At 43.3% G+C, this 24,705-nt stretch overlaps 2 protein-coding genes across 2 annotated transcripts; one reads left to right on the forward strand and one right to left on the reverse strand.

Moving 5' to 3' along the window:
- Positions 1 to 173: 173 nt before the first annotated feature.
- LOC145912032 (uncharacterized) lies at positions 174 to 1,937 on the forward strand. The gene is made up of 5 exons (XM_082999459.1): positions 174 to 455; positions 695 to 824; positions 1,023 to 1,120; positions 1,371 to 1,490; positions 1,830 to 1,937. The coding sequence occupies exons 1-5, from the start codon at positions 174 to 176 to the stop codon at positions 1,935 to 1,937; spliced, it is 738 nt and encodes a 245-aa protein (XP_082855585.1).
- A 520-nt stretch (positions 1,938 to 2,457) lies between these two features.
- Positions 2,458 to 23,752, reverse strand: LOC145911290 (protocadherin-11 X-linked-like). The gene is made up of 11 exons (XM_082998579.1): positions 22,453 to 23,752; positions 21,805 to 22,252; positions 21,484 to 21,694; positions 20,653 to 21,275; positions 20,128 to 20,325; positions 19,783 to 19,918; positions 19,409 to 19,518; positions 11,486 to 11,723; positions 5,206 to 5,382; positions 4,556 to 4,652; positions 2,458 to 4,033 (listed from the first exon to the last, which is right to left on the reverse strand). Exons 1-11 carry the CDS (start codon positions 23,724 to 23,726, stop codon positions 3,220 to 3,222), a joined length of 4,326 nt encoding a protein of 1,441 aa, XP_082854705.1. The 5' UTR covers positions 23,727 to 23,752; the 3' UTR covers positions 2,458 to 3,219.
- Between the last annotated feature and the right edge of the window lie 953 nt (positions 23,753 to 24,705).

Consider the following 24,705-nt stretch of genomic DNA (forward strand, 5'->3'; position numbering starts at 1 on the left):
GTTTATTACGCAACAAAGGCGCATTGTTGTTCTGAATGTGCTTTGGGAGCTCCATGTTGTACGTTACAGGTATGTATTACTACTGACAGAACTGGTGCGTTCAGAGAAAATTAGTTAACGACACCGCCGACTAATTTAGTCGGTGTGTGCTTTGCGTATGCTTTGCCAAGGTTATGAGCGACAGGCTGTTATTGAATTGCAAGAAACGAGAGACTTCAAACCGAAACCTAACAAGGACAAGATCTTCGTCGTCTGTGGCTGCAGGACTCACTAGAGATAGCGTGACAAGGTGTTTGCGTTTGGTGACTTTGGCAGCCTACGGCCATACCATGGCTGTTGAGGCTACGAAGACGGCAAACGAACTGCTTCATACTTCAAAACTGACCAGTTTAAGAGCAGGCGAAATGACAGAATTTGCTGAAATGGTTACCCAACACACCAAAAACCGTGCAAAGGTGAATTTCTTTGCCAAATTTTCACATACGTAGTCCAAAATTGATGTCAGAACTAAAAAAACTTAGTCAAAGTACATATAATGTATTTTTGGCATGATATGGTATCTTTTATAAATGCATAAAAATACAGCCCAGTGTGTGATTTGTAACTACGCCGACAGTTTTCTTCCGTACAGTAGACTACATTTGCTAAGGAAAAAATACCATCACAAATAGCATAAAATGCTGTTGGATTTTAGGCTGTAAGTGAGAACAACTTCAACTTAGCGCAAGTATATTCGCTTGCTTCTTCCCATCCCATATCATTGTACGGTTTCCTCCAAGTGGTGGCTCCGGCAAATCACGAATACTTCGACAAGGTAAGCCCAGGTACGAAATAGAATATCTTTCAATCGCCAGATGTCGCTGTTTCTCAATACCAACGAACTGAGCTGTCTGCAAGATCGCTGTATTGGAATTAACATAGAAATACATGTCGCGATACGGTGCGCGATAGACAGCCTTCCAGTGGACCTTGACTATTTACAAATATTTTGGTGCTATTGTTTGTATGGATTTGTTTCATAGACAACACACCGGAAAGTACATCATATGGCCCTTCATCATCAGATGCTTGGGATCGGTTTAGTTGGCCGAGCGTAAAACGGATTAAAAGTATTACTGAGGTGAATGATTCGGTCCTTGGCCCATGTTTAAGTTCAAATCCGCTAAAAAAAGTTGTTTTTGTATTAATGATGTGGCAAGACAGCACTTGTGACTTGAGGATATAACTCGCGACAGCCTTTAAATTGATCAAAAAGCATTAAATATACGATCTTGTGTAAGAATTAATAAACCTCAAGTGTAACACCGAGCGACTTATGAATTTTGGTCCAAATCAAATGATTTCGTAAAAGAAAGGTTAATCCACTTTAGTTGCACGAGTCGCATGCCAACATGATGTCGGCAACAGACCGGAAAATGAGAGAGAAAAGAGTGGTTCCAGTCCTCTCCCCATCTCCCCTTCTTACAAAGGAAGACGCCGAAAATATTCAGGTCGTATGCCCACGATACTCCCCAGAACAGTTTTTATCAATCTGAATTTTGGTTCGATCAGCGCTCTTGAGTTAGTAATGTTGGTTGCGTCCTAATCCCAAAAGCAGTGGTCATTGTTCATTGGTGAAATTGCACATGTGCAAAAACTTCTATGGAAATAGTATTGAACACAGCTTACGCTTCAAAAAGTAGGCTTTTGAAATGCAACAAAAACCCATGCAACTGTGTTGCTCGTAGCTAAATTCGTTGCTTCACGTCGTTTGTATTGATAACCATTTATTGCAATAGTGGCTGCCGTACATAACTTTACCCGCCTACTGAAAGCTGGTATTGTTTTAGAAAACGGTGTCACCTAAGGTGTCCCAACACAGTGGGATTCAACTTCACAAATATTCAATACGAGCAACGAGAAGCGGAAGCTCTTCGATGTCATTCTCGTCGCAATGAGTTGGCGTTTTTTTTTCAAATACACGTTTTTATTGCTGCTACCTCCTGTTATTTGTTTCTATAAATCTGCTTTTAATTCACACTAATGGCTACGGAAACGTTACTCATGCCTGTACTTTCATATCATGTGTTGGCTGCTTCTTCTTTTGTACCATTGGTTGTTTATTTTGGTAAATATTAGCGCAACGCATTTATATCAAGGAAAGGTCGTCCAACAATTTGTTCTCTAACGTATTAGTGTATCTTGACCACAGTATGCCAATGCTAACCCCACAAACCCCCCAGTATGTATAGAGCATTGGTTCTGGTATGCAAAGAGTCGTGTAAAATATGGCTTAAATGCCATGCTAGTGAAGGTGGGATCTTGAACTTTTGTCTAAGGGAGTGAATACTGGCCTGATAACATCCAAAGAACTTATCATAGCACCGAAAAAAATCCAGTAGCAGACACAGGACGCTTGGCGAATATTGAACCTGGGAGGATATATATATTAATATTCTCAACACAGCACTACTACTGTACCGTTACTTTTCGTTTATTTGCTGAAAAAAAAAAACGAAACGGTGGAACGCAGGGGGCAAAAGCAAAAAGAAAGGGACGTTAGTTGCACATTTTCAACGAAACAAACACGCAAAGCATAATATAAAGCAAATAATGCAAAACGATTCAGTTCTTGACACGCACAACGTTTGATATGGGTAAACTCTACCGCTTTGCAGAAGCGATTTTGCTATTTAAAAAAAAACTTTTCTAAATTTAGATGTAAACTTAATGCAGCGTAGCAATACACATTAGCATCCAACATATAGTTTATGGTAAAAAGATTCCGTACCGTTTTCGAAAACGAGTTCGATTATTACAAAAAGCAAACAAAAAAACACACAAGCGGGAACTTGAAAATGTAAACTCCTGATGCAATACAATGAAAGGAGAGTTTGTGGAGAATGTTTGCTTGCTATGTAAAGGGTATATATACTATACAGGCAGTTGTCTGCACATAAAGCAGCGTGGATCGAGTATACAAGTGTACGAAAAATTATATGCGCTCAAAGCAGCTCATCTCTTTTGACATGGTCTGTACAAGGGGATTAGATCTGACGTGGGCAATTGTGTGTTGCTATATGGCGTGCACAACACTCAAAAAACGAAGTTGCAAAAAACATGGCTTGGCGAACCTTTCCATAAACAATGTGTGTGATTTGGTCACGTATGGAGTCGCATCTCTTCAGCACACAGGCGCAGTGCTTGGAATTTGGCACACAACAGGTAACTTAGGGTTTTTTACAACAGGAGCTCATCGATTCCGGCTACCACCTCGTCCGCATCAATCTCTTCCCGGATGGTGCTGAGTTTATCAACAGAAACGTTTCCTTCCTGAAGCTGGTGTTCTTCATCCAGGAGCTTCTGTTCGTCTTGGCTGCTTTCGGTGCCTTTGAATGTGTAACCAGACTGCTGGTAAGGCTGCTGCTGTTGCATTTGCTTCTCTAGTCGCTGCTTGTAGTCACCAGGTTCCGAATCGACGGGGCTAAGCAGAAGATTCGTGGCAGCGAATTCGTCTTCATAAGTCCCCTCGCCTCCGTATACGGGAAAACTCTCCGCGGGATAATGCGACTGAGCTGTAGAAACCGGGTAGGAGGCCTGTTGCATCGCATAGTGCTGCTGGTACGAATTGGGATAACCCTGTTGCTGGTACCCGTAATCGGGATGCTGGTTGCTGCTACTACTACCGGAAAGGTTGCTGTGCGCGTCTTCAATGGGCCCTTCGTTGCCTTGCAAGTTCACATAAGCTTTGCCGCGTTGAGCTGCTGCACCGTAAGGCGTCGGCGATGCGGCGTTAATTATAACGGGCGACTGCACCCTTGCGGGCTGTTGTAGCTGGTTGGCGGGGTAGTGGCCGCCACGGTAGGCGCTATTGAGCGAAGGCTGGCGACTGACGTTGGATGAAGCGACTTGGGACTGGGCTGGGCTGCCTCCGTCGGAAGAAACGTGGTCATCACGGAAAGTGCTGAACTTGGATCGCGGAGCCTGGACTCCACCTTCGAATTTGCTCATCGGATCGAAGTAGAAGGGTGTGGAGGACGGGGCATTGGTGTATCTGTAATAATGTTGATTGATATTTAGACACTAATGAGGTATCCAATATAATTACTGGAAGGTAACCTTAATAATGGATAAAACACACATTTATTTCAGCAGCACAAATTTGCACAAAACAAGGATTCTGCATATTTTGTGTACAACACTTTACGTTGTATACGATGCACTGCAATCACCGAACCAAGAAAAGAAACAAAATCATATAATTTGCTAATCAATGCAAAAAAGTTGCGACAATAATGCCATGCAGGAATTAACACAATGCCACAGCTATTTTGTTGCTTCTCACCGCGTTGATGACCAGGTCCCGTACTTAACCAACGTTGGGGTCGGTCTTAAAAATGATAAAATACAAAAACAATGCTTTTGCTGCCACTTTTAGATACCTATGTTTCACGTCAAGTGACGTGATGTAAAAATGGTCATCTTATGTCAGAGTTTTGACGCATAAAAGAAATGCACTATTTGGCACTTCAACCCGTTATATACACAAGATTGATAAAAAATTTAATGAAGTTACCTCGTGCCGTGATAATCTGATGGGTCGACTGGGGCCCGTTGGTAGACAGATGGGCTCATTGCTCGCTTGGGCATTCGCAATGAGTTGTCATCGTAACCTGCAGAAACAACAAGCACGTATTTAGTTACGCTGTAGGAAAACATATGTAGAGGAAAAATGGTTTTATCATATCATGTTACCAAACTTTATTATATTTAAAAGCAATAATAGCAAATTATGGGGCGTGTGCAACATGAGATGACATTTATCTGTGGGTTGGTAGAGAAGACAAACATGACTTGATCCACTTACTCGATCATTTAAAAGGTTTGCGTCCATGTTGTTATGAAATTAAGTGAATACTGGTGTAACCAAAGGAATGAAAACAAGCTAAGTTAAAACTTAAATGATTCCTATTGAACCGTTTTACTGAAGCACAGGCTTGAATAATGCCAAACAGGTATCTGTAAATTGAAAAGTCGATCTTACTTAAAAAGCGAAATTGTTGATTGAATTTTTATTTTGGAAAGTCTTTCCCCTGTCGATATTTAAGCAGCTCGGTTAAGGTTGCAGGCTCAATTCTCCACTTATTTCCGCGCCAACATACATTAGGGTATATTAACACCGAGAAGCAAATACATATCGTCAAGTTCGTTACAAACAAATCCCACCTTCAGCGCCTTTAAATGACGTCATTCGGGACGGTGGTCGCTGCAGCGAATCCGGCATCCAGCAGTTGTCACCGTGGCCGTATAGCCGACACTCTTGCGTGCATTTCGGTGTAAAAACCATTTGACCGTGGGGTGGGTACTGGTGGGTCAGATAACCATGCTCGTCCAGCATGTGGTCTAAATGTAAAAGAAACTGGTAAATATGTTGCTGGTTGTGAAGCACATATACCCTACTTAAGTAGATTTAAAGCTGCCGTTATAAAGATAAATTATGAATTACAGGACTTGCGTTTATGCTGCAACAATGTAGAACAGAACGGTTCTTTCCATTAAATAACATTGTCAGATGCCTTCAATTGATGTAATGTAGTACAGGCCAATAAGACAATTTTCGTCTATTTTAAGTCTGCTAACATTGGTTGGAGTGCCTCTAATGGCCTCTAAAGCTGATAAATACATCCAAAAAGTTTCCATAACCAATAGCACTCCAGCAGCATAGGTTCGTTTTTTCTGGCCTGTTTGCTTTAGACAGGGATAAGATCTTGCAACTGGCGATATTAAATTTCGAAAGGACACGACCACTTCTCTATATCCACGTGGCGGATGGATGTGTAGATCGAATCTATATTGTATTGGGGGATGAGTTTATGAAACAGGGCACTCTGCGACTTGGCCGTTATCTCTCCACACTCGGAGGTCGAGTGTTTATTCTGGCTGCTTCAGGACGTTGGTTTTCGTCATGACAGAAAGACGCGTTTGTTTGTGACGATTTTCCGGCACCTTTCGTTGAGGAAACGAAGTTATACGGTGCGGAAAGTCGATACGTTGGGTTTGGAAGGTGCGCCCGCCAAGAAGTGTCGCAAAACAATCCTTGCGAATAGGGGTGCGCCTTGGTGTAAAGGAAATATGGCAAATGACACCAAGTGAAATTGTAACTTCTGGACAATTCCTCTCTACGTGAACATAACGACGTTTTGCAATTAAAAATAAGTCACTGTGTTTATATATAAAGAAGATGGACAAGTAAAGAATCAATCAATCGTTAAAGGTTGCTAAATCATGACACCCAATCCTAAAACGGTGAAAATGATTCAATTTCTATGAAGCCCGTTGTTCATGTGTATTTCAGATACAGCTTACAACAACACGTTGTTCGCCGCCCGAGGGGAGATAGACGTTCAATCACACCACATACTGCTCGCATTTTGCGAAATCCGACGCTGGCATCATACCGGTTATTGCCCGAGGCTTCGCGTTAACGCGATCGCGCAGGAAACAAGAGATTAAAGCCTGTTTTAATAAGCCTTATGCGCGCGTGCCTCACTCCCAACTCGCAACAAACAACCAACCGGCAAAGCCAGGAGCTTAATTACAAGGCATCGCGTTCTGAAAACCGGGAAATATCAACAGTTTCTCTGGTAGGATGGAATTCCACAGTTTCGCGTTTTGTGTGAAAGAATACACGGCGAAAGTTTTGCGCAGGATGTTTCGGGTGAAAACACGACTTGCAAGCAGGATTTCTTCAACGTTTGCACTGCATATTTAGTGCTGCTCACACCCTCTGACTTATGACGTTGGTCAAGGCCACAGAGCATGCAACTAACTTCCATTAAAACAATATTTTCCCGTGGGGCAATCTACTTATTATATTATATCCAAAAATTTACATGCAAGCTTATAAAATGATTGGTTGCGAGTACGAGGTGCTGTCGAGGGTAATTATCCGCTGCGGAATCGTGGAACTCTATTAGCCTTCAACGAGTGTTTCCACGTTATCCGTTATACGGAGCACATGGGGAGTGTCCAATTTCTGTTACTATTACCATAAGGTCGTTGTGTGCGACCTTCATGTAGACCGCGGCCTATACAGCGCCTGCGCTAAAAGAACTCGCGTTTGGTTTTCCTGTGCTTGGTTATAATTGTTCGCCCACTTCATGCCGTTCAAAGTATGCGAGTTATGTTTTAATTGAGCGTCGACGCTTTGCATACGCGACAATTTGCCCGAGTATTACGTCCTTGATCAAAGCCGGCACTTTTAAGCGTTCTGCACAGCGCTGAATTTTACTACGACCCGACAAAGTGAGGCACTTTGAACTGGAATAACCAGACACTAAAAAAGTCGTGGCAATTGTATTTTGAGCCATTGGAGGTTCCAAAGTCTGCATGCGTGGGTTGGGCAACGAACTGGAGGATATACCGAGCCCTGTGACATGTAACCAGTAAGTTTTAGGGTTGTAGTAAGACCAACGCACGCTTGTAAAACAGGCGTCGGCAAATACGGCATGACAACGTTGTTGTACTGATTCAGTTCGCCACAGCTGCGCTCCACTAATATAACGGCCCTTGAGTGAGCAGGCGGGATGTTTACAATGTAGTAAACATAACAGTACACTTTACCCATGTTGTTCATAAAATAAAACGAAAGTGGTTGAAATCACAAGGTTTCCAAATGCAACCACTTCTGCCAGAACACAATTTTAGGTTAATTTCCATTAGGGTCACAGGTGGAACGTTCAATCAGTTATAAGACAGACGACCGACCCAACAGCAAACAGATGATGGGATGAGCAATGTTCGGCAAGCAAGCAAAACGACCGCTTGTCTCCAAGAAGATAAGACGCGTCCCCAACAGCGTTCAAGCGCATCCGAGGAGAAATAGACGAGAATCTCGGCTTCTGAGTCGACTCGAAGCAGACAGGAACCCAAATCCGGCCAGATTTTGCGCCGCCAATTACTGGCTACGTTAATTACCAATGTTGGGCCGGCTGGATACCAGAAAGGCGACAATTTTGGGTTTGGCAACACACATTAGAAAAAAACGGGCATTATTAATTGGTTGGTAAAAGCCCCTATTAAGATCCAGCCGTTCAAGCTGGCGGGCTTCTTAATATATGTGGGTCAGAAGGTTACACCTGTGGGCAGATTTATTCGATTTAAACTTCCTGGGAAAAGCGATACCATAAATCGCCTAAATCGTTATAGGGGAATCCTATGTGACTTTATTAATACGACACAATGCCATTTTCGTAGGGAAACACAAGTTTCCGAATAAATTGAATTAGCACGGAACCACAAAAAGCGATATTAACGCGTATGGTAACAAACAAAGGCGGGCCCGTTTTAAGGTTAAAGGGCACACAAAAACCATTATGACACTCGAGTTTTCAAAGAAACTCGTCACGCCAGACTTTACGGAAAAGTGAATCCGCTCTCAGCGTTCAAAGGCGACATCACAGCGCAGGGAGGGACACAAAAACAACGAAGTTGTAATCGCTGTTATATTGGCCTCGCCTTTCCACGATTCCAAAGCGTAAAAGGAACAGGGGCGCAGATCCAAAAGCATGGAATTGCGTGACAATACTGATGCGCTTCTTCCACAAAATAGGCGCCCTTCAAAATCGTTCTGACAGTTTTGCGAGCTGCCGTCTGGCGTTAAGTTACCGTGACGGACCGCCGCTGTGTGCCCACGGCTTAAGGCTTGGATACGAGGCTAAAAACGTAGAAACCGGTCTTCGGCACGCAGTCGGGCATGACGCATTAGTGGATACCCGAGGCTTCATAAGGCGAAAGTCTGCTGTTTCAACAAGCTGACGAGATCACGGTGAAATACTCCAGTTAACCCGGGCATGAACGTTGAAGAGGCCGCAAATCCACTAATTAGGGTGAAAGCAAAGGGAGCAAAGCGACAAACAACGCAGGAGATTTCAATCACAGTTAAAACTTAAGCGCTTTTCAACTGCACCACCATCGATTTGCTTTCAAATTGCGCGCGCCAATTTTTTAATAAAGACCGTTTAAAATCAATGATGTCTGGAGCGGTCAATAACGACCTCGAGCGTCGATCACGGAAAACTGTTTTGCAGGATTTCCGCCGGACTTTAAGTTAACCCTGTCGGTTCCAAGACATAAAAATTGTATGAGACGCCTGCACTGAGATGGGTATGAGATGGAGTTGCGGGAGTGTAAATGAGTCTTTTTCTCCCGTATAATGAATGAGTTATGTGTTTAGTCTGGATGACTTTACTTTTCCACGCCCGTTTGACACCACGGGCAAACTTGCTTCCGTCACATCGGTGCGTCATACGTTTAACAATGGCGTAAGTGTCCAAGTTTATTGGACGATTTGGTGATTAAGGGGATATGCTCGTCTCTCAGTCACAAGGAAGAAGAAAACCTTATAAAAAGATTATACAACACATCACCGTTTTAACTGTTTATGTGACGAAGTTGTACTTTATGCTGGAAACTTCATGTCGTTATTCAAATGGAATCGTTTAAGCTAATACGGTGATGGATGAGTTATTCCGAATTCAGAGCACGCCGTGGGGATAATTTCCAAATAAAATACACCAGACGCAAACATTAAAAACAAAAATTTTCAATAAATTAGGTGTTCGGGGCAGATTGCCAATTTTCCCTTCTTTCACATCACATTAATATTGCACGGTGATCTTATATTGAAACAGGAAAACCATAGGCTTAATATTCCCTGCAGGTATCGGGCTAATAAAATTGCCTCAAGGAAACAGACCAAATTACGTTGGCGAATGAATGACTGGGGAGCGTTGTACGAAACTCGCTGATGCGTAACCATCGTCAAGGCGTTATTGATTTGAGGGAGTAGCATGGTTGACAGAAATTGTCATCGGTCGACCAAATTATATTCATTTATCAGAAAAACACGAAACGCTTGGACGTCAGATATAAAAAAAGTGTGAACGGGAAAATGTAAATTAAGTTTGATTCAAAAAATAAACTAGCAGATTGACCAGAAATTCAGCTAAATTCCTCCAATTCTTGTTTACTTATTGGCTAGCTTCTTTTTAGTAGAATTTTGTTTGGGTGAAATTATAGATAAACAAAGAACGTAACATATCTTTTAACGCCGAATATTGCAAACCGTGTCACACCACATTCACAATGGAATCAATATTGATAGCCAGGGTAATCCTTGCAAAGCCCATTAGATCCTGTCACAATCGCTTTTGCACGTGCGTAAGACACAAAATGACGACAGAGTCGATCCACATCCGATTTGCGCTCCTTTTGCGCTTGATTGCGGCCATTGTACAAAGCAGGAAGTGACTGAGTGGGGATAGGATAAAAAAACTGCTGACTCAAGCCCCGAAGCGAAAAATACGGAACAGTTTTGGATTTTTTGTTTTGCTTGTGGGTTTTTGAAGCATGAAGTTGTTCGACAAGCTCTTGCACGTTATGGCACATTTTAATGTATTTTCCAAATGTAGAAGGTAACGCCCCTGCACTGTTATACTTTTTCACATTATGCTCTACTAGAGTGTTAACTTATATTCACATTCATATTAACAGGATATCATAGCACAAAATATCGATGCGGATACCAGGCATCTCATATGTATGTTCTCTTAGATCATTAAACAAGATGAGTCAGAACCTCTGGTCTCAAAAACAGAAAAAAATCATTTGGATCGAAACTGGCTGACAAGGACGACCAGCAGGTTACTGGCCTTCGTCAACTTGTCAACACTAGTCACAAAAACCCAGTCCGATTTCTGTCTTATCGCCGAAAAAGTGCCTTTGACTATTTTTCTCTTGGACGAAGCGGCCTGTTTTGGTCTTAAAAGGCTCGTCAATGCACACGTTTCAGACTGAATAATAAGCCTATTATGACGCATAATCAAATACCTTGAGATTTAACTTGCGCAAAAGCGTCCTTAACCGAACCTACAGCGAATGCATAGCATAACCGTGTACAGGTATGGCATTACAGTTGGTTGTTGTTTAGTTTGTTTGTGTGTTCCATGTACTGTGGGGCAGGCGTGGACGTCAAGCCTAAGCTTATTGCACGTTTCGTAAATAATGCTTGTTGTTGAAACGCATTTTTCCTATTCATACATGCGCACTTTGAGAGGCGAACAATAGCCATTAGCGTTAGTTGGTAACTTTTTATATGCGGTATCGTATGGTAAATTGCATCTAACAAAGTAACTGATTTAGTCCAGCATTCGTAAAACTATAGCACGTGGTGTGTATACGTGTCGCAGAACTAGCTTTATTGAACTACTGTAGGTACTTGACACGCAAGCCATTGTTGCAGCTTCTGCAGTGAGGTGTTGAATTACCGGCAACGTCTATAAATTAAGCGCTAAACCGACAAACTATTGGCAGCCAATGGGAAGGTTTACCAAGAAAAGCTAAGTAATGAAACAAATTTTTCAAACCCCAAAGCCACCAACAAACCGGTTCAAACCGGTTTTAACTCAATTTAAATTAGCTGGAAATAGAAACCTCGCAAGCGTACCTCCGTAATCGGGTGGCATCTCATCCTGGGGGAGATTGACGTGGGTTGGTTGGTAATGTTGGACGGGGTATGCGGATGGGCCGCGTTGGAATGAAGGCTGTCTGAAGGTGCTCGCTGATTGGTTGTAAGCTTCGTTGGGTACACTGTCACCTGTTCCGCTATCCCTTGCGCTGTTCTGTGATCCAACGCTGCCGTCGTACTGCTCTGCTCGCATCATCATTTCGTTCTTCTCATGTTGCTGTGTAATAACATGACTGTTTAGGATGGATGGTTATTTGTGGGTGATGATAGGATCATTACTAAACTTAAGTTTCGGTAGTGTATTTGCTTTAAATCTTGCAAAAGTGTTGTTACAGAAAAATAAATCATTGAGATCAAGGCGTGTTCAAACCAAATATATATTTCCGCGCTTTCAGTAAATATCGGCACTCCGACGTTTTCGTATTAGAGTTAGTTTCGAATACCATTTGGCAGACACCAACTGTTCAAAAATATAGTGGCATTGGGCAACAAAATTGACAATTGACTCGCAGTAAAAATGAAGCACAATGGATCACAAACCTCCCCCCGGGAATTCGGAGAACTATTAAATAGTTATATTAACAGAACCTTTGGTACCCCCAACAAGTTGGACAGACCCTCTACGTACACAAAAAGAGAGGTGCCCTTTACGAAACCGTAAACGTGATGGTGCGTCACAGGAAGGGGTTTTGTTTGAGTCGAAACCAGGACCTTGGCTTTGTCGCTGGCGCAGCTGAATAGCTGAAGGAAATAAAACACCAACTTCCTTGCTTTCAGAACTGCACGGCGTGGACGGAAAACTTTGAATGGAATGCTTAACAGCTGTCAGTTACGAGTGGGAAAAATTGCCGCCCATGAAACCAAATATAAATTGTGGTGATGGAAGTGTTGGATGGGGAAAATGCCGAATTTAGGATAAATGTGCGCCTAAAGCTTTCGTAACAGAAGATTCGATGTGACAACTATGTAAGATCGCGGACACACACAAACAAACGCGATTGGAGTAGGAGTCACACGGCTTCCATTACCACTCGATCATAACAATCAAATAAAAGAAGCGTTCCATTGACTGCCGGTGCTCGAATTACTAATCACAACCTCGTGCTCCACAGGGCAAGATATGAAGCGAAACAACACAATCCCATCAAATTGTCACTGTGGCTTTTTCTTTTGTACTCGGTGCCTACTAAATTAATATTGGTTACGTATCTGGAAAACAGGAATTGCTCTTGTTAAATACGTATGTTGTGCGTTACGGTTGACCGTAGATTCGTTTTCAAATCGCATTTTCAAGTAAAATTCGTTTTTACAAAGTGATATTATCTAGCAGCATTGTGAGAGGCGACGGAATTAATCGCTTTGTTTGCACTGTCTGCGCCGAGACTACAATATCGACGCTCGTATCGCTTGGCAGCCACAAATATTTGTCCAGCTTATAAGATTAGAATTTTTAGTTCGGCGTTGGGCGACAGTTTCGCAGACAACGCGACTTAAGCACCATCTCTGTATAAAGCAAGCGACCAATGCAATAAAATTGCGGCCGCTACATAATTAATGTGCAACTCGGATGCACTCCAAAGGTGCTTTGTATAAAAGTGGTCCCCATGCGCTCAGAGGCGCAAGCCTGATTAAAAACCTGGCTATAAACGACAGCTTCCAATCACAACAAGGTGTTATACGTTGTAGATCATGGTTTTACCAACATTTTTTCGGTTTAAATCGCAGTGTGCCGAAATTTTAAAGATACTCATGTTTATCACATACTATTCATGCAGTGTTGAACGATTGTACAGGGAGTGTAGAAGTTTTGTCAAACAAAACAATCGGCAACGCGCCAACAGCACCAAACTTGTGACCTTGTGGCTCAAACCCCAAGAGGGAAACATCAAACAGACCGTACAGACACAAGCTCGCATTTCAAACTTAAACCAGACTGTATACGTAGCAAAAAGGGATAGGGAACTTTTCAACGGCCGCCAGCACACATCGATGATGGATGCAAAGCCTTAAAATGCTTCCCGGGTGATGTATGAGGACCCCTGGAACCCGTGCCTTGCAGTGGCGCAAAGATCCAGGGAAGTAGGATGCCTCGTTGCGAGAAGTGTATCGAAACGAATCGTGCTCTAAATGCTACTTTTTGTTGTATTTAAGCTGTGATGGAACACGGTATGGAACGGAATGTTTGGAGCTCGGTGCCCTTCGAATTGCCCGATCGAGTTTAGGATATAACTTGTGCAAACAAGCGCTCATGAACGCTTGGATCACTCAATCAATCTTGAATTACGTTTAATGAATAAGGTTAGGGCTAAGAAAATGATCTTGTTCTGTTGACAAATATATATTTTACCGATACTGAGCGCAACGCCCGGCTTGTTTCTATTCATAACACAGTTTGTTTCAACACGATTAACTGCGGAATAAATCTGGTTCAAAGCAAGACGCGCGAGCTTTTAAATGGTCAATTTGTATAACATGTCCAGTCGTTTTGTGCGGCCTTGACAACGGGATATTAACTCGTCTAGTCTAGAGAACCGTCCCACTTTGTAGATAGATATTATCGCCACTTTAAGACCCGTAATTTTTTGCGTCGGACAAGCCGACTTCTGCGCAGATAGCCGCGGGCCATTACAAGCCCACTTCGCCAGCATCAATGGTTACAAATGGATTTACTGGAAGACAACCACGTACTACATGTCTTTGGCGAAAATTGTTCGGCCTTTAAAACTCCGCACCCATCGCAGGGGAGTTGTCTGGCACAGGTTTAAACCCACGCCAGCGAATGGTTAAGTCAACATGTTTGATCAACTGTTAATGGGCGATTTATCTCAGCGCGTCAAGCAGAAACGAACGGTTTGTCAATCATTTACCATTGCTGGGTTGTTTGGCGAACTTTGAGACAAGAGTTTTCAAAGCTAACGGTGTATTTTGTTTTCTTGCCACCCCATTTCGCAAAACAACAGAGTTGTCAATTATTAGCTACTCTACCAAGCCGCCGCTTAATGTATAACAGCACCCTGTGTTCAACCTTGACGCCGTGGCCACAAATTAATCATTACATACATATTGGATAACCAGTGGAAGCAATGAGTAATTTTTCTTATGCAACTTCGGCAGAAAAGCTTTCGTTTATAGTCTTGTTACCCATATATATGGACTAAAGTAATATTCTTGTTGATATCAATTTTGGAGCTTCTGTAAACGCATAAAACAGGCATAGTGGGTTTGCCAAAACAACTCCGAGGCAGCTGGGCATAGAAGTTAACCCACGAGATAGCCCTAATATAATTAACCAGGCTCACGATTCGCCCGCGTCAAAGCGCTATCCTCCGGGGGGCAACTGAAGGTACTTGACTTGGCCTATTGTCGCCCGTTGGCCCGTGGCCGCAGGACAAAATTGGGACCTTCGGGTTCGCAAGGAGTACGTTTTGATTTGTTGACGGCTCGTGAGGGCGTGCGGCTGTCGACTACGGTCAAATGAACGGATGTGGGCATCGTGCCTTATCCTCGTCACGAAGGAGAAGCGAAAAGCTGTGATGCGTGACACTGGGTGAATCACTGCTGTATGCTCCTAAATGGGAGCGTACAGTTTGGTATGTTCAATTTCAATAATCCGAAGCCGTATCCTAAATCCCTCTTTAGGTTCCTTTTGACAATATTCTGCGCCTAATGATGCACAGGATGATACACTGTACCTAGGTAGTCGAAAACAATAACCAAAAGGTAATGGAAAAAAAAAACATTTCTATCTCTGAGGCATGTTTCGGGTCATTATGTGAGTTACGGCACGTAACGACTCCACTTAAGGAAACGTCAAATTTGTCCCGCCTTTTACCTTCCCGCATCCCAAGAATATATTTAAAAAACAAACAGCAATAAATGAAAATAAATTGTCTGAAACGACGCCAAAACGAAACTGTGTCACTGGTGTATGTCGGAAGACTGGGCAAGTAAACAGGCGGGAGGACGACGTGGTCCCTAATTCCACTTTATTATACCCCGGACGAAATGAAACCAGCGTCTACAGCGGTGCTAACAACTCCCAATTGGGTTAGCAGGTTGCTGAAAACGAGTTCGAAAATAACCATTTGATTTCTGTTATATGTGGGCTAAGTCAATTTGCGGGACTGAGGATGATATTGATACTATACATTGGGAGCAGATTTTCCTGTGTTTTTGGATACAAAAAGGCAACAAATCTCCCCTGAATATATGTCCAACACTACGGACTGGTAATATTGCCAGCGGGTGAAAGAGTTATAATGGCTTGGATAATGTTCCCTTTGGTGCGATAATCACCATTAGACACCCAAGTAAAAACCATTTAACAAACTATATGTCAGCCGCGTCTAAGGGAAGATTCACAAAAACGATTATAACTCAACACCTTGTAAAGCCACAGATAATTGAGCGAAAGTGGTCATTACTGCAGGATGTGCCATCGTAATTGCCAGCCAACTCCCGTGCCCTATTAATTGTGATACTATGCAATATACCCGCTGAAAAGATAACGCAGTAACAGCGCCGGTGTGAATAATTTAAAACTCCCCTCCTTGCTTATATTGCGCAGGTCGTGTGCACTACACAATGCCACTCATGCAAAATGGGCACAGAACTGACCACGAAAAAGTGACTCCTGTACACGCTCGTCTGAAGGTGGTGACAGTGGTCCTACATGTTAATGAATTTACCACAGTAATACGGCTTACGGCTGTGCTGAACGTTATCAAACGCTTTTAATAACAAGTTGAATGTGTTGTTTATCTCAAGAGTGACGTAAAAACGTTCGGGGTCATCGGTGCAACACTTTGCATGCAGTCGTAAAAGGTTTTGTCTTTCTTTGGGACCATAAGATTTTAGGCGAAGACTTTATTTTCCCCCGCTGTCGTCGAAGGCCTCGTTAATCTATCAATTATTTATTCGCAACTTGTGTGCTGAGGCGTCGACGTGACGAGTGCGTCGCCTTATTTACTAAGCGCCCTACTAACAAGTCTGTTTTAATCAATACGACAAGCCAACACGAATGGATCCCATCCGATGGAAAAGGATTACATCTACCCCTGGCACCTGTTGCTATGCCACCAGTGTCTATAGGATACGTTTTTCTGACTTTCCAGCACACAGGCGAATATTATTCCGAAGGATATTTTAATGGTTTCTAGAATTCTGTATATAAGCTAGTGTTTTGAAATACTACTATTGATGGATGCGTTTTATAACCTGAAGTCGAAGTAGATTAGTTTTGAAGGCGCCTTTACCACTAAAAACTCTATTGCCACGTGTTTTTTAGAACTCACTTGCTATTGGTGAACACCTTTAAATAATCCGATCACCGGTATAAATCAACCCAAATTGAACACCAAATTGTTTCGGTAAACTTAAATCGGTGTAAGATTATTCAAGCGGCAAAGAGACGCCACTTTTAAAACTAAACAAATGGAAAATGGGCCATTGAGCGCAAAAAAGAAATAAGCCATTTAATATTCCAGTTAAATCCCATGGCGCAGAGCTTCGTCGAGGTTTCGATTTAAGTGGCACCGTGGCGCACCACTGGGCCTTTCAGAATGAGCGGAGGAATTTAAAATGTAATGCGCGTCTTACGGATCTATTACTTGCCTGGCTGAACCGAATGATGATCGCGTATTTCAAAGCACACTTTATATCGATGAAGCCGGCTATCGTGTATTACGGGACCGAAGCCATCTGTCAGTATTGATAAGCATTTTGATCGCCTATTTGGGGTGTTGTTTACAGTATAGATTTTTTACTAATGTAATTCCCTGTTGGGGGGTTTGGTGCTTGTGATTTATCAAAGGCCAGCGCGTGGAGATATATAAATATCGTATATACGTGTATTGTTGGATAATGTGTTTTTGTGACTGGCATTCGTACCAATGCACTCTATCTACATTAATACAAGTTTAGAGATATTCGAACATAGACCAACGTATAGTTATTGTATGTTTGGTTTCCTCTAACGGCCGAAAATCGCATATTCATCGGAACACCTGTCGCACCACAGAAAATACATCGTAATATTGATTTTTGTAACTAAGTTCCAAGCCAAACAAAATACCCCATCCGCATATCCACTTACTACCGCGTGTCACAACAGTGGATACAGTAGCAACCCAGTTTGCTGCTCGTTACCACTTTCCAACCCTTCGGCAAACACTACAGAATGTTGTTACACAGCTAAGTGTCATTATTACAACGTTAGCCCGTTAACTCTCATCAGAGCACGAAACTGGGCTGACGTCGGGCTGGCGTACTACGAATACCAAGAGACTGGAGTGGAATTTTGCTTGGAGCGTGAAAAGAATGTTGTACAGGGATGAATCATTGCGGGCGCCCATGCGTAAAGGAACGCAGTACTAATTTCCCGTGTCAACTGTTTCCTCAGACCCAGTGTCCTTCCGTTTCTCGCTTGCTTTTAGGCAATGGTCAAGTGTTAGTAGTTACTATTTTTATCCGTTATCTACTTGTCGGGCTTCGCTGGTTACATAAGGCATGCGGATTTAAAAAAAACGTACTGCTCTGGATTGTTCTATGTATATCTCATCCGCAAAGCGTTACGGCCAAATAACCCTGATTTGCTCTATACACTATATAAGTATAGGCTGTACTTGATCTCTTTTCCATACGTTTGTCAATAGAAAGTGCTCGAAACTCAAATATGTGTTACAGTGGTGGATATTTATTTTACCCCTTGGGCACTTGGATTGGATTTAGCATTGAAGGTGATTTTACCGTTTTCCAAAAGTTTTTCCAAAATGATACGCAAACCCTGCAATCAGTGGGACGGGGCGTGAAAACGACAGCAATTGACGTTTTTTTATCGCATTATAGGCGGAAATCTAAAACAATGAATAAATCTGTGAGACTTTAATCTTGTAATGCGAGGTGCATCTGACTGCTAGCGAGTCGCAGCACCACTCCTCTCTAACAGCGGGATACCGTTTTTACATGACGGAATCCGACAGCAAAACGCGCGCAAAACCAATATATCAAGCTCTGACCGCGGCTAGAAACAATATTGAACAGACAGCTAAGAAGTCGCATCCGTGACACAACAAAGCGCGGCACTGTGACGCAATAATCAGGATTAGGGTCATGTCGGCTTGACGGGTGAGGGGTTTGCAGCTGAAACTTACAAAGCGATTGGACAATTGGCGCAGATCCGTTAAGTTTGTTCGACGAAAAAATCGCGATTCCAAAATTGATTTGTACATTGCTAAGATAATACCGGTGTTACGGATTATTACACAAACGTTAACCAAAATATGACAGACATACATTGCAACGATTAAACTCAACGCATAGTGGACAATTAAAGATCAGGAACCCAAATTACAACGCGAATGTTATTTCAAAACCGTTATGTTCTATTCATAATACTCGTGCAAAAATGAAAAAGGAAAAATATTGTAAAATACGTTTCAAGTGTTACAGATTGCAACGATATGACAGTTGATAAGGTTTAAAACAATAAAAGAGAACTCGTCCTTCGCCGTTACTATTTCACACCATTTTACGCACAGAACATGCAAACTCGCACCCAGCTTGACCCCCGCCAGTCATTTGACAAGCACGCGCAAAAAGGCCTTGATTAAGAAGCCATCGTTTGTTTTCGCGCCATCACGCCAAGTATGACACCAAACAACCCAGCGTCTTAGCACATCACACTATGGAAGCCAGACACGCCGGCTCATGGCCGTACATGTACGAATGCGAATAATGCCTCGAAATATGGGGCGTCGATACACCATAGGGCATAACACATTTAAGATCATGGTCTGGCCATGCCACCATGGATCGGTGACGTGGAAATGGGGCAAATGCGGGGTGAACAGGGACAGGTTGGGGCACCATATGGGGTTCAGGCATACCCCAGTCGCTACTGACCTGGGAAATTTGCATCTGAGATGCGGTCCATTCTGAAATGTTGGACGTACGGCTGTCCACGGTGCCACTGGGCAGGTGTAGCCCGCCAGTCCGGTTGCCGAATGGAGAACCTGTTAAGAAAAATACGTTACTACAACGTAAAGAAAGACAAATCCAATATTTGAACTAAAGTTCACAATGAATCAACAAAGCCTTATTACTCATACAAGACATGTGCTGTAATGTTTGGTGATCCGTTTTATCAAGAAAAGGAGCGTTTTATTCGGTATTAAAACGTGTACGTACGTAGTCATGACTAAGTTTTGTTAGCACTTCAAAAATTCCTTTATCCAACGGGCGACCGCACGACCAATTAAGCAAATACACACACTTACCTCTGCCTTTCTTGACAATGGGCGAACCCTGAGTATAGGAATGATCGCTGTAGAGGTCGGCGGCTTGCTGGCAGTTATAAGTCCGCGATTTTTTGTCCTTACCGCATTTGCACTTGTGCTTTATCAACAAGGCAATCTGTAACAAACAAATTGTGGAAATTATCACAAACTGTTTGTCAGGCTAAACTAAACCTGTTACAAAACTAAACTTAAAACTTGATAACAAGCAACCACCACCTTATTACGCTTTATATTCATGCAAGTAACTTTAACCTCATATTTTGCTGTTACATCTTTACCAGTAAGAGAATTATTTGTCAAACGCAGAAAAAATCGTCCTCTTACCGCAACAATGATAATGATGAGGAAAAGAGCCACGAAGCTGATGATGAGGATGAACAGGAGATTATTGGATGAAGCGCTTCCTAGGTCCTCTCCACCAGGCACAAATATTACTGGGTAAAAACTGTTGTTTTGGCAATCTCTCATCGCGTCGGTGATGTTGACCTTACCCGGTGCGGAGTCCGTGACGTAAATATTCACCTGAGTTGCGCAATAGGTTGTTAAATGTACTTGCTTTTGTGTGGTTGTCATTTTATAACTTGGGGAACTAAAACTTCTAATTTGTTTGATCTTAGATAGGATACATGCAAAGCTAAAAGTTGGAATGGACAAATCCACAAAAATAACTTTCATATGAAACTGTGTTACGGAATAATTGGTTGGAAATATAAGTCAATTTTTTTATTAAAACGGGTGGTATTGGTTCGACCATTAAAGCTTACTTTACTTTGTAGCCCATGGCCCACCGCAAGCCGTTCCGCAACAAACAGAACGCACGTGAAGATGAAAAAGTAATAATTTACTCACCCAGGCCGGTGTGGTCATGGGCTCAGGTTTTCCGAGGTCACTGACTGAAATCTTGATCACGTGGCAGCCACGCTTCATCGCACGCAAGGCTTTTTCGTCCACAAGGTTAAGAGTGATGTTGCCAGAAGACATGTCCACCGAAAAGTACTTGTTAACATTTCCTTCGACTAACGTGTATCGCACGTGACCGTTTTCGCTCGCGTCACGGTCGACTGCGCGAATTTGAGTCACGACCACTGGCGCTTGCTTGGGCAAATGACTCCGCATCGGAGTTTCCGAGGAGCCAATTCGAAGAACTTGTTGTGCGACAGAGAGTGCCGAACTCTCGAGGAGGTAATCCATGGCTTCTTCATCCGTGGGAGCGTCATCAGCAGTTGCGTCTTCTGTCGCGGCATCTTCTTTAGACGGAGGAATGATGTAGACCAATGCCATGTCCCGAGTGACGTTGGGGAAGACGATTGACGGACTGTTGTCGTTGACGTCTTCGAGGTAAATTTCAACGGTAGCACGGTCTTCCATTGGTTCCTGGCCATTGTCCCATGCCTCCACGGTAAGAATATACGGCCTTGAGTCTCGAGCCTCTCTGTCAATCTGGCTTTCGTCCCCGTCAAAATGAATTTCACCTGCAGAGAGGTGGAAGTTTTGAATGAAAGGAAAAATTTTGGCATGTATGTTATATCGCATATACACATATACATTGTTTTTATAATTCTTGCAGAATCATGACGCCTTCTTATACTCAACGTTTGGCTAAATCAGCAATATAATTTATTAATGCGAATACGTCATTTACATCCATGACGTATGTGTTTTGCAGAGAAAATTCCGTACCTGTTTCTTCCTTCAGTGTAAACGGATTGGGTTCGTTTGAGTCATCGGCGAACCTGTATGTGATGCGGGCATTGGTGGTTTTGTCCACGTCTGCATCGTCGGCGATGACTTGCCCAACATACGTCCCTCGCTTGCTGTCCTCGCTTATTTTAAAGTCGTAACTCGATTGCCTGAACTTAGGTTGGTTGTCGTTTTCGTCTTCGACGTAAATCTAATGATAAATGTTATTGTTAGTGATGGTGTTTTGCCTAAACAAGTTTAAAGCAAATCATGTGCATATACAGCAAACGACCACAACTTGTCACTATTGTCAGCACTTACTATGAGCAATGTTGTGGAACTGAGTCTTGGATCTCCATTATCTGTAGCTGTGACCGTCAACCTGTAGGGCTCGGTGGCGTTTTCAGCATCCAACAATGTAGCATCGTTGGCGAAACGTACTGTCCCCGAATCTTTATCTATAGTGAACGGGGTAACTGTGTTCTCCAACGTGGGCTCCGCTTTGTAAGTAATCTCAGCATTTTGGCCGTCATCCGGATCTCGAGCAACAATTTCTGTGACTTTTTCCCCGTGGCCAATGTTCTCGCTCACGTAAACTTTGTATTTTTTCCGATCGAACTTCGGGGGGTTGTCGTTTACGTCAACCAACTCCACCAAGATGGTAGTGCTGTTCGTTAGTGATGGGGAACCCGAGTCTGTGGCTATAATCTCAATGTTGTGGTAACCGTTGGTTTCCCTGTCTAGGAGGCTCTTGGTGCGGATGAGGTACCTAAGAAATGATTGTTACAACAAATTCAGGAAAATATACATACAAACAGTTGCATGGTTGACAGTGCCAGCTCAGCGTTATAAAATTGCTAAAAGCCATTGAACATATATAACCAGATATACAAAACAAACATTTCTAGGAAATGCCAAATGTCAACTGCACTGAATTTAAAGGTCGGACTTGACCGCGACTGATCTCACCTGTTTTGCTCTTGATCCAAATCCATAAGCTCGAAGCTGGAGGGCTGCCTTATTTTGCAATGCACGCGTCCGTTAATCCCTGTGTCGCGGTCTGTTACCGTCACAAAGGCGATGTAAGTATCATTTGCCAAATCCTCGCGAATCAGCACGCTCGCACGGCCAGTCTCGTCCGTCTTTTTCTCAACAAACTCCATGAAACTAACGTCAATATGTGGGGCCTCGTCGTTTACATCCAATACCTTGACGGTGACTGTCGTATAAGCTGAAGCCGGGTTAGGGCCCCTATCCCTAGCCTCCACTGTGAGATGGTGGATAGTCTTGTTTTCAAAGTCAAGGCCTGGTTTTTTTATGGTAATTGCGCCGGTGGTGGGGTTGAGGTTGAACACGCCCCGGTCGTGAGCACTTACGACAGTGGGAAAAGTGTATTCGATCAGCGCGTTGGGGCCGGCGTCCAAGTCGCTTGCGGTGACCTGTATTATCAGCGACCCGGGCTCCAGGTTTTCCGGTATCTCGCGCAAGTAGCTTTTTTGTGGAAATGTCGGCTGGTTGTCGTTGGAATCGGAGACCTCAATTTGAACAGTGGCAGTTCCGGTAAGAGGCGGGGAACCCCCGTCGATGGCGTACAACAGCAGCTCATAGGAATCCACTTTTTCGCGGTCGAGACCGCGGGTGAGGTTGAGCTGGGGAATTTTGGTGCCGTCGATGTTTTGGATCACGTCCAAGTGGAAGTAAGGGACATCGATTCCATTCCTATCGCGGCGACTTGGCGGCGAGCTGGAGATTCTGTATTCTTGTATTGAGTTGAGTTTTAAATCCGGGTCGACAGCGCTGTCCAATCGAATTGCTGAGCCGACAACCGCACTCTCCGAGATTTCTTTGGTAAAGGTTTGAGAAGGGAATCTAGGTGGATTGTCATTCAGATCCTCGACAACAAAGAGCAGATTAAGCAGCCTAAACTTCGGCAAAACCAGCACTTCGACGTTGATTTCACATCGTGGCGGGTTGTCAGGGCACAAAGCCTCGCGATCAAGCGTCATAGCAGTTGCCAAATCGCCGCTGGCCGCATCAACGGAAATCTTGTCTCCGCCGTTCATGATGCGATAATTGCGTTTTGGCTTTTCGTTTGCCGGCTGGGGTGGGAGTTCGAGATCCTGAGGCACATTGCCTACATAATGTCCCTTTCCAGTCTCTTCATTGGTCGTGTAAACGTGGTCCTGCCCTTGACAGTAATCCAGTGCACATAGACATGCCAATAACACGTATATCAGCTCCATAGGGCAAAATGAAACTGAACACACACTAAAAGAAACCAAAATAAAGAGACATTGTATCAGGATTTGTTCGTTTTTGCGCATTAAAGTATTATCCTAGTACACAAATGGTTTAGTGCTACAAAGCCTGGCGGAGTTTTCGTGTTGTGGAAATGACAGTCTGAACGTACGTAAGTAATCATTCGAAATCGCCTATTAATGGCTTCAAATCTTTTCCAGCTGTCCCTGGAGTTGCGTTCGCGGCGAACTGATACCTCTTGGCGGCCAGTCGAAATTGGCGCTTCGTTTATTACAATAAGCAATAGAACGTTCGACTCGACTGGGGCTGAGTGTCCCACAGGAGCGCTCATGCTTCGAGTGGACATATACCGTTATTAATATTTGAGAGTTTTACCATAACGGGCCACGGCCGGCTGAGAGCACGTAAGCGCTCGATTTAAACAGCGGTTCGACCACCTTGGAAAGCCCTTTGTGTGATATTTCCCACAGCAACAGGAGGCCGTGAAAAACCATTCACAAACGCAGCGGTTTAATTTTAACGCTCGTTCGCACTGAAAGGTGTAATTGCCCCAATAAGCGTTCGACACAAAGCGTCAACGGGCGCCTTCAGTAACATTAGCCTCACGCTCTAACTGAAAACTGCCTCATTTTGTTACATAGGCGGTCTAAAATAACATTCGCTAGCAGTCCTAATTGTAAGCTGATAGTTGATGGGGTGGCCAGAAAATAAGGCGCACACGTAATGCGACCTCACTCTGTTGGAATACATCGTTTACAAGCGTTAACAGACACGCTCGTGAGCGCGATCAAAAGCGATTTGCTGTTTTACAACTGGGCTTCCTTTCCACTTACAATTTACGCAAAACAATCGTTCCTTTATATTCAATAGCCTCGATTGTGGTGTAACAACGTGATTCTGTTTACTAAACTAGTTGTTCACCTACTATGCACATAGCACCACACTTTATCAGTACTGCTGTAA

This window comes from Ascidia mentula, chromosome 8 (genome assembly GCF_947561715.1).
Source record: "Ascidia mentula chromosome 8, kaAscMent1.1, whole genome shotgun sequence".
Classification (NCBI taxonomy): Eukaryota; Metazoa; Chordata; class Ascidiacea; order Phlebobranchia; family Ascidiidae; genus Ascidia; species Ascidia mentula.

Coding starts and splice junctions, on each gene's coding strand:
- LOC145911290 (XM_082998579.1), bottom strand. CDS start 23,726: ATGGAGCTGATATACGTGTTATTGGCATGTCTATGTGCACTGGATTAC. Junction 22,253..22,452: donor TTGGATCAAGAGCAAAACAG/GTGAGATCAGTC, acceptor ATCATTTCTTAG/GTACCTCATCCGCACCAAGA. Junction 4,653..5,205: donor GTCATTTAAAGGCGCTGAAG/GTGGGATTTGTT, acceptor TTGTTTCTGCAG/GTTACGATGACAACTCATTG.
- LOC145912032 (XM_082999459.1), top strand. CDS start 174: ATGAGCGACAGGCTGTTATTGAATTGCAAGAAACGAGAGACTTCAAAC. Junction 825..1,022: donor CTTCGACAAGGTAAGCCCAG/GTACGAAATAGA, acceptor TTTGTTTCATAG/ACAACACACCGGAAAGTACA. Junction 1,491..1,829: donor AAGACGCCGAAAATATTCAG/GTCGTATGCCCA, acceptor GTATTGTTTTAG/AAAACGGTGTCACCTAAGGT.